The sequence below is a fragment of the Octodon degus genome, unplaced genomic scaffold (genome assembly GCF_000260255.1).
Source record: "Octodon degus isolate 3935 unplaced genomic scaffold, OctDeg1.0 scaffold00072, whole genome shotgun sequence".
Lineage (NCBI taxonomy): Eukaryota > Metazoa > Chordata > Mammalia > Rodentia > Octodontidae > Octodon > Octodon degus.
In genome coordinates this window covers 8,806,032-8,822,341 of record NW_004524648.1, presented here as the reverse complement: position 1 = coordinate 8,822,341, position 16,310 = coordinate 8,806,032, and the positions used below count along the sequence as shown (strand labels likewise).

The 16,310-nt window shown below is 41.0% G+C and overlaps 1 protein-coding gene across 1 annotated transcript in view; it reads left to right on the top strand.

The window, feature by feature from the left end:
* The window catches only part of Myo1d (myosin ID), a 269,339-nt gene that overhangs the window by 171,167 nt on the left and 81,862 nt on the right, over positions 1-16,310 (top strand). The window contains exon 18 of the mRNA XM_023719899.1: positions 6,893-7,047. Coding sequence (XP_023575667.1) covers positions 6,893-7,047 — 155 coding nt within the window. The remainder of the gene's footprint in view (positions 1-6,892; positions 7,048-16,310) is intronic.

Here is a 16,310-nt window from a genome sequence, read left to right as displayed (position 1 = left end):
CAGTGATATATCTGCAACCATGTTTAGAGCAGCACAATTTGCCATAGCCAAATCTTAGAAACAACCCTAACGCCCATCACCTGAGAATGGATAAAAAAGATGTGGTATTTTTATACAATGGAGTATTACTCAGCTATAAAGAAAGACAGACTTGAACTCAGCTTCTTACTGTTTTGGATTTTTCTTTACTATATTTGCAAGACCAGATTGTGGCACTGTGGGGGAAGGCATCAGAGTGTGAGAACATATAAATATTTGTACTTCGTTAAGTTTTCCTGTCACGCTTAAGTGAGGGTGTCCTCTGTATTTTTCTATTCTGTAGCATTTTAAGTAGCATAAGAACTACCTAATTACCCAGCCTTTGAAAATTTTGCCCAAAACATCACCTGTGCCCAGTGACATTTAAGAAACTCTTTTTGATGACCTAAAAGTGCTTTTTTCTAGTCAGGAGTTAATTCTGATACATTTTTCTCTGAGTCAAGATCAGTAATAAATCATACATATCATAAACTTTCTCATGTATTAATATGAAATTACAAGCATTCAGTTATGGTATCTAAAGTAAACATAGAGCCGGGGAATAGCTCAGTGGAATAAGCACTGCCCTGGCAAGCACAAGGGCCTGAGTTCAATTCCCGGTTCCACCAAAAAAATACATACATAAATAAAGGAAAAGTACTTTAATAAGGTTTTATTTTTTTTAGCCTTTTTCCAAGAATCAGCTGTTTATCATGATGTGTTTCTTCTCTAATCCATCCATTCTTATTAAATTTTAATAAGATATTTTATATTTCTTTTGTTCTTTTCTATTTTCATTTGACAAATTTATTTATTGGTTTAATAATAGATGTTTGGGAGATTGTATGTTCTTCTAAATTTAGTTTTGATTGGATACCATGCTGTGTAAAATCTCTTTCTCATTAATTTCTTTATCTGTAATTGTAACTATAATGTCTTTAATCTAGGAGTTATTTAAAGAAGTAGGGTTTTTTTTTAGTTTTGAAAAAATTTTAATGATAAAATTGATGTGTTAATGTTCTGTTCTAATTCTCTAGTTTTATTGCACTATGGTTGTCAGCTGTGGCTAGTGCATCTCCTACTTGTAATGGGAAGAAGATTCCTCTGTGACCTAATACATAATAAAATATATAAATGTTTCAGAGATCATAATGAATGTATGCTTAGTTCCATGTAAGTTCCTAGGTCCATTGGTTCTCTAGCCTCTCTCTGCCTTCATTTGCTCTTTTGTCTGTTTGAGCTGCCAAAGCCTGAGTCACCACTGAGATTATAAGTCAGTCCATCTCGCTTGTGTACGTGTGTGTTGTTTTACACTGTATGTTTCAGTACCATGGTATTCAGTGAAGACTGATCTGATTTAAAACAAGACTTTTGTATTTTTTGCCTTAAATTTTGTTGTATTTATTTATTTATTTATTTTGCCATGAGATGTGTTTTATTTTCTTTTCTTTTTTTTTTTTTTTTTGCGTAACCGGGGCTTGAACTCAGGCCCTTGCGCTTGCCAGGCAGGCGCTTATTCCACTGAGCCATCTCCCCGGCCCCGAAATGTGTTTTATTTTCATTCAACATATGAATAATTTTCCATAGTATCCCAGGGCAAACCGGAGAATTTGGCAGTCCGATTGGGGGCGGACCCTCAGAGACCTACAGGCCGGTGGCATCAGCGCCGCGTGCCCAGGTTCCCCACGCAGCTCGTGGCTCCTGTCGGTCTTGCTAGTGGCTCTTCCTCACATCATGACTGGGGGGGTCTCGGAGATGACGGGGGCGAGGAAGCCTCCGGGCTCGTAGGAAATCTCACTCCGCTTTTCCCACTCAGTGGTCTCTTCGGTCGGCAGGGTGTTCTTCTCCTGTGTCTCCGTCTTCTTCAGCTTGGCCTTATGGAAGCTGGTGACTTCCCCCTTGTCTGGTTTGTCTGCCATTTTCTCAAAACAATCCAAAGCATCTCGCTCCAAGCCCAAGCTCCTGGCGCTCCCATTCACATTGCTGCAGCAAGAAACCATCTTTTTGTGTCAGATATATCCTTTATGCAGTTAATTTTTTCTTTACCTTAATTTTGCACTTTCCCATCCAATTAAGAAGTTGAGTTGCACTCCCATCTCTTATCAGTTACTTTTTTTTTAAGTTTAATCATCTTACTTAAATGATTTCTGTCATACTGCTCTATATTGATCAAATTTTTGTTCTGTTTTTACTAATGTTTAGAGGGTTACACAGCCTGTGGTGGTGGTGCATGCTCATAACACAGCAGTCTGGAAGGCTGAGGCGGGAGGATTGCACATTTAAACCCAGCCTGGGCACTTTAGGGACATAGCAAGATCTTGTCTCAAAAAAGGAGACGGGGCTAGGAATATAACACAGATTGAAGGCCCTGGGTTCAATTCACAGTACCAAAACTAAATAAAGAAAAAGATTATATACTCTTTACTTTTAAGAATGATTCTGTTAAATAAACTGATTTTTGTCAATACCGAGGGTGAAATTTACTTATCTCCTGTAATAACTTGTTTTCTTCTTCTCCTCTTGCCATGTCCTTCAAACACATGAAAGAACTTTTTTTAAAGGAATTAAACCTGAATTCTATTTTCTTATGTAAATATCATTTATTTTGCCTGTGTTCTTAACAGTTTTTCCCTCTTCTGCTCTACAAAGTTGAAACTGAACTTCAACTCCGTCTTATTCTGGGCCCACTGACTTTCCATGTAAAGACTCAAATCTTTCTGGCTGATTCCTGTTCCTGCTTCTGGAATAATCTGTCATGATTATCTTCCGAATTGTTTCTTCCTCTTGGCCCGCGGTCCATACCTATTTCCAGGCTTTCTCCGGCTGTAATGCTCGTCCTCCCCCATGGTCTGCCCAAGGAAGGCAGCTGCCCAGTTTCCCACGGCATCTGCTGTGTCCAGGACCTGGTCCTTCACACCGAGGAGATTCTGGGAGACTTGAGATTGCTCCACACTACATAGATCCTCAAGACCAAAGAAGGGGAGGTGTGGTGGACCATGGCAGAGAGACGCTGCCGCCTGAGAGACTAAGAAATAAGGAGGCAGCGAGGGGGGACGACAGGCTTGAGAAGGAATTTCCCTTTTGTTTAGAGAAGCTCTGTGCAGTGTGGCTGAGACAACTGAGGGAGCAATGACCCCTTTCCTAGCAGACATTTCCACACTTTGCCTTGCATCTGCGCGGCACTTTTAATTGTATTTTCAATCTTAAGTTTCCCTGTCATATTTCTCTATGTAGAGTTAAAAGCCTTGAAGATGGAAGGGGGGGGTCTTTGCATGTTTTATTTTATTTTAGCAACCTGAGTTGCTACCATTTGATCTTCACCACAACACTGTGAGGTAGACTAGGCACCTGCTCTCATCTTTATTTTGCAGAAATACATAGGAGAATGACAGAGAACTTAAGGAATTAAGTGGTTTGCTTACAGTCTTATGGCGGAACTGGGACGCACGAACACACAGGTCACTGCTCGGGGCACTCCTCTTCCCACTCGCCATCCTGGAGACTTCCTGGGTGCTGTTCGTCCTGCCTTAGGACAGTGGAGACCAATTCTCATTGTATGTGAAGCACCAAGTTCAGTTCCCCTCTCCCTCTTTTCCTCTGGATGTAACACACCTAAGGCCTGAGCAGACATGTGAAAGATTTAATTCCTGCCCACAGCAAAGGAAGCCACCCTGACAGGAAGGGTAGGGCAAAGGAGGAAGAAAAGAGTCCCACATCCCGGTTGGGTCATGGCTGAGCCATTTGTGCAAGGGTCCCCTGACCCCGAGGTGCCAGCGCTCATGCTGCATCTGGCTCCTCTCCCCAAACCCAGCAGCTAACACCCTTGGGATGTGCTGGCACTTACCACAGCCATCATTCTGCTTTTATTAGGTTTTAATCAAGCTCTCCCATGAAGTGTTACATAAATTCAATTCTGGATTTCACATATAAAATAATCAAATGAGAGTGAAGCATAAAATGTTTTCTAAAATGAAAATGGTATTTTTAATTTAATCACATAAAAGTTATCTGGCTACAATACATCTAAGTGGCAGAGAAATTGCTGTATTGTCTTACCAGTGGCCCCAGAAATCCCGTGATTTGCATAAGCCAGTGAATGATTTCCAATTCCTTGAATATTGTGTTTTCCCTTCTCTCTCCATAAAGTACTGATATGGTCTTCTTTAAAATTCCTCATTCATGGGGGCTGGTGAGATGGCTCAGTGGTCTAAAGCACCTACTTAGAAGAAGCTTAGCAAAGCACATGGACCGCGATTCAATCCCCCAGCACCACATGCCAGCCAGCCCCGCCCCCTGGTGGGCTGAGCTGGCCACACACACACCAAAATAAATAAATAAATAAAATAAATAAATATCAAATCCCTCATTCAGCCTAAGAATTCACCTCCTATGAAGCTCTAGTCGTAGGAATACTTATCAATGCAGTTTATTTCATTTAACAGGCTATTAAAAAAAAAAAATAGGTCTGCAACATTCCACCTGATTTCTGGTTCCAGATCTGCAAACCAGCTAACTTCCATGGGCCTCAGTTTCCATTTCTAGACAGTGCGGGCATGGAAGTAAATGGCCTTCCCACCGTAATTGTTAAAGTGTTCTGTGGTGATCTGATGTTCATCTCTCTTACTAATCTACTGGATATGAGCTCCCCAAGAATAGGGCCCATATTTTCAGCGTGTTACAGGCCCATCCCCACCCCAGGTACTGGCACTGTGCGCGAGGCATTGCCCTGTCCACACTTATTGCCTGCCTCATTGATGCCACTTGTGCCAGCCCAGAGGCAACACTTCAGTGTTTTCTACAGTAGAACAAACACAAGATGAACATTCACTCCAGCTTCTTTTTCACTGACTAGAGTAGGTTTTAGGATCAAAATTAGAGAGTCACACATTTTTAAGTTTATATGTAATAAATTTATTTTATGCATAATGGTGGTATTCAAGTCTGTAAGTCTTACCCGATTCCCAGATTCATAAACTGCTGCCACAATCAGGACAGTTTTTTTTTTTTTTTTTTTTTTTTTTAATTTTATTTATTTGTGTGTGTGTGTGTGTGTGTGTGTGTGTGGCCAGCTCAGCCCACCAGGGGGCGGGGCTGGCTGGCATGTGGTGCTGGGGGATTGAACCGCGGTCCCTATGCTTTGCTAAGTTTGTTCTAAGTAGGTGCTTTAGACCACTGAGCCATCTCACCAGCCCTCAGGACAGTTTCATCGCCCTAAAATGTTCCTCTGTATCAGACTACTCCAACCTGTACGCTGGAGGGCCTGCCCCTTAGCTCAGTTCTTTAAGTGGCTGCTTCAACAAAGCAGTCAGGCTCAGGTTGCTGTGGTTCGATCCCCACAACTCAAGCCAGCCAAACTGCCCTGAAGGCATGCGGGGCAAAAAAAAAAAACCAACCCGTACCCTGAAAACTATCAATCAAGTGTCCATCCTTATAATTTTGTTTTATACAGTGAAATCTATACTTGGCTACTTTCCCTCAACATAATGCCTTTCAGATTTACACATGTTATCTGCATCAATCATTTGTATCATTAGTTTGTGTCTTTCATTGTTAAGTAATATTCCACTTTATAGATGTAACACGTTTACTGATCCATTAACCTATTGATGGATATTCAAGTGCTTCCAGTTTGGGCCATTTGTAAACAACTACCATAAGCCATGTTTAAGTTTTTGTGTGCACATAAGTTCCTCGTTGGCTGCCATTTTATGTCCTACCAATATTGTATATGAGTTCCAGTTGCCCTGCATTCTCACCAACATTTGGTATTGTTATTCTGTTATGGTGGTGGCCTGAGGGTCTTTTTGTTTTGTTTTGTTTTTTGTATTTTGTGCAGGGTCTCACTACACAGCTCAGACTCATAGTGATCCTCCTGTTTCAGCCTCCCCAGCACTAAGATTACAGGCATGCACTACCACGCCCAGTTTTGGTGGCCAGTACGGTGTGCCCAGCATGCAGTACCAGGGATCGAACTCAGGTTCTTGCACTTGCCAGGCAGGCGCTGGTACCACCAAGCTATCTCCCCAAACTCCCCTTTGGAGTTTTCTTTTTCCGAAGGTTTTTAACTACATATTTAATTCCTTCAACAGAATAGGACTATTGAGGTTATCTATTCTGGGTGAGTTACAGTAATTTGAACTTTCAAGGAATTATTTCATTTGTAAGTTATTAAATAAGTTGTTGTATATGTTTAAAATAGTCCTTTATTACCTATTAATATCTATGTGGTCATAGTGATAGTCCCTCTTCTATTTCTGATACTGGTAAAGATATTTCCTATATAAGTTTTTCCTCTGTGGATAGAGGTCTATCAGGTTTTTTGTTGTTGTTGTTGTTGTTTTTGTTTTTTTGTATTTTAGGGAAGGGTCTATAGGGTGTTCAGGGTCTCACTATGAGATCAGACTAGTAGTGATCTGCCTGTTTACAGCCTCCCAAGAGCTGGGATCACAGGCACTCGCCACCACGCACATTCTCAACTGCCATTTCAGCATACCCCAGGGGCGGGGCCGGCACAGCAGGCTAGGGAATTGAACCCCCAGCCCCTGTGCCTGCTTTCAGGCACTTTAATCTGCTGAGCTATTTTGCCGGCTCTTTTTTTTTTTTGCGGAACCAGGGATTGAACTCAGGCCCTTCTTATGCTTGCCAGGGAAGCGCTTATTCTACTGAGCCATCTCTCTGGCCCCTGGCCGGCTCTTTTTAGTCTTTTGAAAGATCCATCTTTTTGTTTTAATTGATTTTCTCCTGTTTTATGTTTCAAATTGTATTACTTTTGCTCTTATCTGCAGTATGAAGCAAAACCATTACAGAATTTATTTTTAAAACTTGTTCTCTCAAGAATCATCATAATAGTTTTCCATATGCTGTCTCCTTGCAGTTGACTGGTCTGAGTGTCTCCAATGGAAAGGACCAGCTTGTTGTGTTCCATACAAAAGACAACAAAGACCTTATTGTCTGCCTCTTCAGCAAGCAGCCAACCCATGAGAGTCGAATTGGAGAACTTGTTGGAGTCCTGGTGAATCATTTCAAGAGGTGAGTTCTGTAACTAAGAAAAGTTCTCATTATACAAAACCTATAATCATAATTGTGACTGAATTGTTCTGTGCCTGTTTTAATATAGTCCTGTTTTCCTCCATAAGGATGACTTAAATAAGTGATGGTGAGCCTTTTAGAACTTTCAGTGATACAAACATCCCAGTGCATGCATGCCATAGGTTCACCACCCCTGACTTAAATCATGTATTTCATGGGATTAGGACTGATTGTTTTTCTAGCCTGTTGCTGAACCAACAATGAGAGATTTCCCTAATGATTATTTCTTCACTGCCAACCCAAATGTAATCAAATCTTAACAATAGAAAAAATTACTTTGTATTCTTATTGTCACAGCTCTGTTTTTACCCTAAATATAATCTATGTGTCTATGATGACTATAAACAAATTAGAAATAGAAGATATAAGATAGCATGTAGCTCTAGGAAGACTAAAGAAATTCCAAGGAGAGGGAATAACCGCTCCTGAAACATGGCGTCATAATGAAATATGGCATATTCTAAGACTGTATCCCGGTAAGCCTGGATGGTCAGTGTACAATGATGTAAGAAACAGAAACAGAGCAGATGCTGAGGGTGGTCAGGACTGCTACATGGGTGATTTCAGGCGGAGGAGTGATTCGGGCTGATCATGTACTGAAGATGCTTAAAAGTGGAGGTTTCCCTCCCGTAGGAGGAGGGCGTGACTCTCCGGAGCTCAGTGTCCTGCTCACTGTGGCACAGCCCCTTTGCCTCTCCCACCCCACCTTCATGCTGGGGGAGTTTTGTTTTGTTGATAAAGACATACTTTTAAAGGCAAACTCCACTAACTAGTTATTTCATGTGAGTAAACACTGTATTCTAGATTAAAATGGATTTTTAGGGCTGGAGAGATGATGCAGTGGTATAAGCACCTGCCTGGCAAGCACGAGGACCCGAGTTTGATCCCCAGTACCGCCAAAAAAAAATAATTTAAAAAAATGAATTTTTAAGTATGTTATATAATAAGTATTTTAATGCTATAGATAATGCATGATTAGTGGTCATCTGTTAGAAAAAAATGAGAATCTAAGGAATTACCAAAAAAATATTAAGCATGCAGGCCTTTGAAAAGCATTCCCTCCAGAAGGGAACCAGATGATCAGGGGATGGGGTAAGATGTGTTGTGTACCTGTGCCAACTTTCCATGTTGAATTTACTTAATCTTAAGTACTGCAAATCTGTTAGATACTAATGAAAAAGTCCCTTCTTTTTTCAAATAATTATAAAGCTACCAAAAAGAAGAAAAACTGAAGAGTTCAGAAAGACATGAAAGAGGCATTTCTATAATGCTTATAATTCCCCTAAATAGATTTTATTTCCCTGCTAATAATTATATCAGTGTATAGCTAATTGAAGGAATTTTAGTGTGTTAAATTTAATTTGGATGCTTGTATAATGAATGCAATATTTTTTTCTTGGAGAATTAAGGTATTTTGTCTCAGTCTGGGTCCTCATTCAGTAAATTCCAACCTTGATTGAATGTCTTATACAAGTGACAGAAACAGAATCCACTGGTTGCTCTCTTTCTGTAGAGTGTGTCTTCTGAGGCACATTCCCAGATGCATGCCTCCTACCTGTGATATATGGGAGAAGTCTTAATTTCTTCAAATGCATAACTGTAAGGAAAAGGGAAGGCTGCCAAGGCAGTGGATTTTTTCTATTTATTCTTCCTGTTTTTATCTTACAAATTAAGAGATCATGTAGTGATGAGACATAAAAATGTCTTGTCTCTGAAAAAATTCAAATTAAAATTTTGAGTTTTTACAAATTATAAACATCAGCCTATTATTGACTTTGTAAGGAGAAGTTAACTTTACTTTTTTCCTCTTATTTTCCTTTATCATTAAGCCTCATCTCGTTGTGACTTACATTGTGTCTTACAAGCATAATGCTGTGGCACATAGTCATCTTATTTGTCCCTGCGTTAATTATGGAAATCCAAAAGTGAGAAGGATTTAGCTCCATACCAATTCTTTATCCTCTATATCATTTCCCAAAAATGCATTCTGAGAAATTCTCTAATAAAAAGTTGGGAGGAAAAGGCTCAAAATTATAAAATATACCATAGATAGATTGAAACAGGAGTCACTGAACATAGGCAAAGTTCTAACCAAGTTCTAGAAAGAAGAAATTTTGAATAAAACAGTATCTAATTTTATTACTCTAGTACAACACAGTACCCCAAAAAAAGTAAGAATAGCACAAGGACAAAAAGCTATAATCCAATCCTACTTTAGTGCGAAAAATTGTTTAAATCCTAAATAAAATGCTCACCTGTGGGATCCAAGAGCATTTTAAGAAAATAATACACCATGACCAATGACGCCACCCCTTCAGAATATAAAAATGATGGGGTCCACTAGAAAGCTCTGCTAATCTGTGCACTAGATTAAAGAGGAAAATAATTGCGTATTTCCAATAGAAAACAAAATTGTATTTAATGAAAGTTTACTCATTGTATTTGTAAAATTACTCATTGCTAACGAATAAACTTAAAAACAAAATTAACAAATACAGAGTAGGAACAAGAAGCAGATTTACAACTGCCAACCAAAATTGTTGAGCACAACTTATTGCTTGGCTGCTGCCTCAAAGACCTCTGCCCAAGGGAATTTCTCATCAGTCATGCTGATGGTGAAGGGGAAGGGTACATGCAAGCTGAGGGAAGAGGTAGGCTTGGGAGATGACGTGGTGATGTAGAGAAAGGATGATGTAAGGCCACAACTTAAGCTGAAACTGAAGGCAACTCTAAGAATACCCTAGTCTCTTCAAGAGCCATCTCAGCGAATGGCTTTCCCCTCTCAGAGCACATAATAACCTGGAAGGAAACAGCAAGAAACTGTGCGTAGGTGGTACACAAATATGGAATAAGGAAAACAGGCAAAAACAAATGGACATGGACATGAATTCATTAAAAAAATGAGGCAGTCACACCTCTTGTCAATTGAAAAAAAAATCAGTTAAAATGCATATTTTGAAAAGAGAAAAATAATTTGATATATACAACTTTTAAACCGAGACATAACTCTAGTATGTTTAATAGGATGGAATGGCTGTACAAGGCACATAAATGTACATAGTGATGGCACTGTGTGTGGGGAATGGGGGCTAAGCATGTGGGATGTGTTAGAAACACTGAGACAAAAGTAAGTGCTATCAGTATAAAACCCTGCTAGTAGAAGAGACTTGTTAACTAAGAATGCGGTGGAAGCGTTGCCTTGAGATGTATCCTGTTTCCAAATGCAGTCACTGGCTCAACTGACTTATAGTGTCTTGCATGTAAAGGTGCTCCATATATTTGAATTGATGAGCAAATGTTAAAAAGAAAAAAATTTTACATAAAAAGGGGGAAAAAGGACAAGCCCAAGGTAGAGCTAGACTAGATCTATCCTCTTGCATTAATCAGCAACAAAAAATAGATAAACACATGAGACAATCATTTTCAAGGTCCTATCAACAAAGGACAGTGGTCTCTGAGGAGTGAAAAACACAAATGAGTCCTACAATCAGTCACCCCAGTGTCCTCTGTTGGGGACTGCTGACACGTGGCCCACACAGGAAACTGCAGCAGAGCGCAGTGGACACCTCAGCCAAGGAGGCTAAGGGCAGAATCCGGGAGACCAGGGTAGCAGTGTTTATAGCTGAGAGTACCAGAGAGGAGAGAAGTGCAGAAAGACAACACTAGGGCAGCCAAATAGTTCAGTGACTTAAAGCCCCTGCAAGCAGATGCAGGGGCCTGGGGTTCGATCCCCGGGCCTGCTGTGCCGGCCCCACCCCCGGGGCACACTGAGATGGCCATTCAGACTGGCCATTCAGACTGGGCATGGTGGCACACTCTTGTAATCCCAGCTCTTAGGAGGTCATAAACATGCGGCTCACTATGAGTCCAATCTAGTAGTGAGATCCTGAACACCCTGTAGACCCTTCCCTAAAAATTAAGTGAACTCTAGAGATGTGTATAAGATCTCCTTAAAGAGCACTGACGAGAGGGGAGTGAAAACTTCCCCCACCCGGGGAAGAATGGGCTGAGAGACCTGGGGGAAGAGCCTTTAGTGCTCACTCTCAGCTGGAGCAGGGTGTCTTCTCCTGGGCAGCCTGGAGTGCTCACACCTCACAGGATAGGGCAGTGAGGGAGGGGGTGAGCCTTGAATAAAGGCTACTGTAGTAAGTAGTACCTAATAAATTTTAAAGGCAAGACCCAAAAGATCAAACTGTTTGCAGATAATTTATGTCCTGAAGCAAAGTACATCAGTATTTATAAGAACAAAAACTTTCCACACGCATAAGCTAGAATTCACAATGTGTGACATCCAGTCCAAGATTACCAAGCATGCAAACAGGCAGAAATAATCCATTCTTTTTTTGGGGGGTGGAACCGGGGATTGAACTCAGGCTCCTGAGCTTGCTAGGCAAACGCTTATTCCACTGAGCCATCTCCCTGGCTAGAAATAATCCATTCTGAGAGAGGAAAGTCACCCAACTAACACTAACCCAGAACTGACAAAGGTGTTAAAATTAGTGGATGTAAGCATTAAAAATTATTATAAAAATTACAGATGTTCATAAATTGACTACAGACATGGAAAATTTCTTTTAAAAATTAAACTTTCATCATTTTGATGAAAAATACACTAATTTTTAAAATATTTCATGATTCAAAACAAAAATTAAAAAGACGAAGTTTAGCCAGGCATGTTGGTACACACCTGTAATCCCAGCATTGGGAGGCTGAGGCAGGAGGACCTCGTTGGAGTTTGAGGCCAGCATGGGCTACATATTGAGCTCAATGCCAGCCTGTGTAGCAAGACCCTATCTCAAAAAAAAAAAAAAAAGACAAAGCTTATTTCTTTTCATTTGTATCAAATTTTCCTCATCACCATCTTCTCTCATGAGCTGAAGCCAGACTATTTTCTCGCATCTGAATCCTGAAGCTGAACACAACTAAGTGTACATTAGCCTCTTTGTCCACCTCCTGCAGTCTTTACTCATTCTGTGCCTATTACTCCTGCCTCCAAGCACCCACATACATATCTTTCATGTTCTGTAAAACATCTGAAAAGTCTTTGTTTTCTTCCTGGTGCAGGAGATTGAACCCAGGCTGGGTACATGCTGCACCTGTAAGGCCACGTCGCCAGCCCTGAAAAGTCTTTAAATAAAGTATGTACCAAGTGGTGACATTATGAATATTTAAGCCTTGGGACCATAGCTCCGTGATAGAGTATTTGCTCAGCATGTACAAGACCCTGGGCTCCATCCCCAGCACCATCTAAAAATGTTTTGAAAGGAGGGCTAAAGGCATAGCTTAGTGGTAGAGCACTTTCCCCGTGTGTGTGTATTCTGCATTCAACACCCAACACCGTAGGTAGGTAGGTAGGTAGGTAGGTAGGTAGGTAGGTAGGTAGGTAGATAGATAGATAGATAGATAGATAGATAGATAGATAGATAGATAGATAGATAGATAGATAGATTCATTCATTCATTCATTCATTCATTCATTCATTCATTCTAATCTAATCACCAATATGGCTTAAGCACAGACCAGTTAGAAGAGCTCCAGAAACACCTGGTGCAGCCATAGAAGCAAATCCATGCTATGTTCTATGGATCAGAAATTCCACCAACAGGAATGGGAAGGACTAAAATCAAATGCACTTCAGATAAGCTAATAAAGCTGGACAAGTTTGTCTACTACAGTACTTCTCCCTGCCTTTGTTCATTGTAAATGCAGACAGTACTAGAGCAAGAAAGAAAATTCTATGTTGATACAAAATCAGTTCCAAAATACATGGAGTAGAGGAGAAAGGCAAGGTACAAAACAGTTTGTGTAGCAGTACTACCATTTGTATAAAAAGGAATATAGATAGATAGATGGATGGATGGACAGACGGACGGACAATATAGCATTATAATCTATATTCTCTATACATCTCATTGCAGTATTTTTGCACTAATAGTAGTATGCTACATACACCATTCTGAACCTTGCCTTTCCCCTCTACTTAATATACAGAGATACAGATATAGACAAGCACCCACATGTAATTATGGGTATTATAGACTGTTATCTGAAAAACATATGAAGACAGTAAGCAACCATGTTTTGTCTCTGGAAAGGAGACTGGAACACCATTATATGAAGTAAGAGATAGTAGGGAGGATTATTTTTCACTGTAAACCTCTTGCAGTAAACATTTACATTTTTTAACTTTAATAAAATAAAGGGCCACTAGTTTTCAGTGTACTAGAAATGGCTGTGAATTCATTATTATTTTTCTCTCTTGTTTAGGAAAATAGAGTAAGACAAAAGATATTTTCTATCTCATGAGCATTTCACCATGGGAAATAATCCCAAATGCAGCCTCCTGGAACATCATCACCATTCCTGTGGTCCTGTGTACCTCACAGAGTCACAAAGCAAGGTTTCTTTTCCTGCATGGCAGTGGGTAGGTTATGAAGATGGTGAACCAGTCTCTCAGATTGCATTCCATGCTCAGCAGCAGCTACCTGCTGGTAGTGAGCTTTTCTACCCAGTAGTAAACAGATGGTCTCATGTTGGCTGCCCTGACTGTGGAGTCACCAGCAGCCCTGCATATTAAGCTGTCAAAGGACCCATCTGCCTTAAGCAGCTGTCCAGGCATTTGCCTGTCTGAATGCTGGAAACCTCAGTATAAGTCCAATCTCGGGCCTTGAAATTTCTTATTTTTCCTGTTCTATTTCTGTGGATGAAAGCCAGGAGTCAGTGCCATCTGCTCCTTGTTTCTCATCAGCAGTATACTTAATATCTGCTTAATTAAAGGATTGCTGTTACTGAATTTAACAGAACATTTGACCTGCTTCTCTGTTGTGGCTTGCTTATGCTCTCCTTAATTCTCCCTGAGAACCATGGGCACGCACACACCAGGGAGCCGGCTGCTGCCTGACCGCTGTGCATCACTGTTGCTGGCAGGGAAGTAGATGCAAGGGGCCAGGAGCAATGAGGCACTGAGGAGAGGAGGAGGGAGGAGCAGAGTGAGCCACCTCCCTTCGGTCTCAGCTGCTTGCCATCCACCCAGCTGCTATAGCCACCTTCATGCTGTAACTAATGTGTCTCTCCACCCCCTGGATACATTTGCATGGCTCTTGGTCTGTGTTTCCAAACTATTTTCCTAAAGCCTGGCTACTCAGCATAGCAACTTGTATTCCAACTAAAAATGTAAAAACAAAACCAAAAAAAAACATAAGCATAGTTGAAAATAATATAGATTACCATCCACAGAAAATTGGCTGATTAAATTTTGGTCCATCACAGTGGATTATTTGATTCATTTAAATTTATAGCTGTTATAGGTGTGGTGGCATACACCATAATCCCAGGATTCTTAGAGGCTGAAGCAGGAGGGCCAAGGTGGAGCCCAGTCTAAGCAACTTAGTAAGACCTTGTCTTAAAAAAGGGCGGGGGAGGATTAAGTATGTCGCTCAGTGCGAAGACCCTGGGTTCAGTCCCCAGTACCACAAAACAGTGATGATGATGATGATGATGATGATGATGATGATGATGATGATGATGATGATGATAATAGTACTATTTTAAATAATATTATAATTCATTATGGCGGAAGACAGGCCACAACTCACCCTCCTCTGCCTCCTGATAACAATAGACATGAAAACCTGGGAAGAGATGCTAGCTCTCCAGAAGCTGAAAACTTTCCTCAGCCACAGAGCTCCTGACAGGGTGTCCTCACCTCTGTCACCCCAGGAGCCCTTTCCCTGAGTGTCCTGTAGAGAACAGCTCTTCACCCTCCCCAGCGGGCCCTCCCCACCCACTCCTATCCCCCCGCATTTCTCCCCACGGCTCTCCTTCCCACCTGAGATACCACACTTTTACTTGTGTGTGTTTCTTGCCTGTGTAGCAACTGAAGCATAAGCTCCATGTAAGCAGAAACTCTTGGTACTGCTCACCGTCATTTTTCCTAGTGTTCAAAACAGTGCCTGCCATGGAAGAGTCTCTGTAAGTCTCACTTGAGTATTGATTGTGAAGTAGATGGCTGCTGGTTGATCAGCCCTCCCTCACTGTACACTTTGGCTGTGAGAAGATCCTAATTCTATCCTCTTCCTTCCTGGAAGAAAGAAACAACCCTCTTCTAGTGTCCCTTTCATGAATACCTCTTTCCTTGTGCTGATTCCAGGATTACAGCTCTAAGCAGTGGAATGCATCTGAGGATGGAGTGATTAGGTATTTCAGGGTAGTAAGTCGGCAGCTAAAAGGGCTGTGGCTGGAAGATCCATGATGTGTTATATGCTGAGGGTTGCAGCTTTTCGTTCACTTTACTTTAACAACTAAACAACTAGAAATAATTTCAGACTCCTTGTCAGTGAGCTGACGAGGAAGCAGGATGCAGGGATTCCTGCTCAGATCAGCAGTTTCTTAATAAGTAAAAGACTTTGAAACCACAACTATAGGCTGTGCACATAAACCAGCTCCCCAGCTTAAGAGCTGAGAAAGGGATTCTAACTACAAACAGGTGGACTAAGGGAGCAACCCAGGAGGCTCCAGATGCCCCTTTTATGTGAGAACCCAAGGACTGAGACAAGGTCTCCTTAGTTATAGGGTCGATCAGGAAAGATATTAACAGTACAGTAGAGGTAAACAATAAGACTAAAAGAAATAATAAGACTTGAAAAAAGAAAAGCATGTTTTTTGATATAAACAGATCAAGATATGGTAGAGGTGAAGAGTCAGTAAGAAAGGAATAAAAAATGTTCAGTTATTTGAATTAAATAAGAAAAGATACTAAAGAATTTGAGTGAACATTAAAATCTAGCTGGACGTGGTGGTGTATGCCTGTAACCCCAGCACTCAGGAGGCTGAGGCCAGCATGAGCTACATAGTGAGTTCAAGGCCTCAACTACATAGGAAGACCCTGTTTCAGGAAAAAGGAAAAAAAATCTGAAAATAGCACTTGATATTGCAGAAAGTAGAACTGATTTGAAAACAGAGTTTGAGATGGTCTCTCAACATACAGAAGAAAAGGACAGTAGTTTAAAAAGAAGCTGACAGGTGGGGGCCAGGGAGATGGTTCAGTAGAATAAGCGGTGCCTGAGTTCAATCCCCGGCTCTGCAAAAAAAAAAAAAAAAAAAAAAAAAAAGACTGAGAGCAAAAAGTTAGCATTTACAGCCGTGGCTGGCGCGGCCCCGGGGTGGAGCGCTGGGACCCGGCAGAGCCAAGGGAAGGGTGCCCC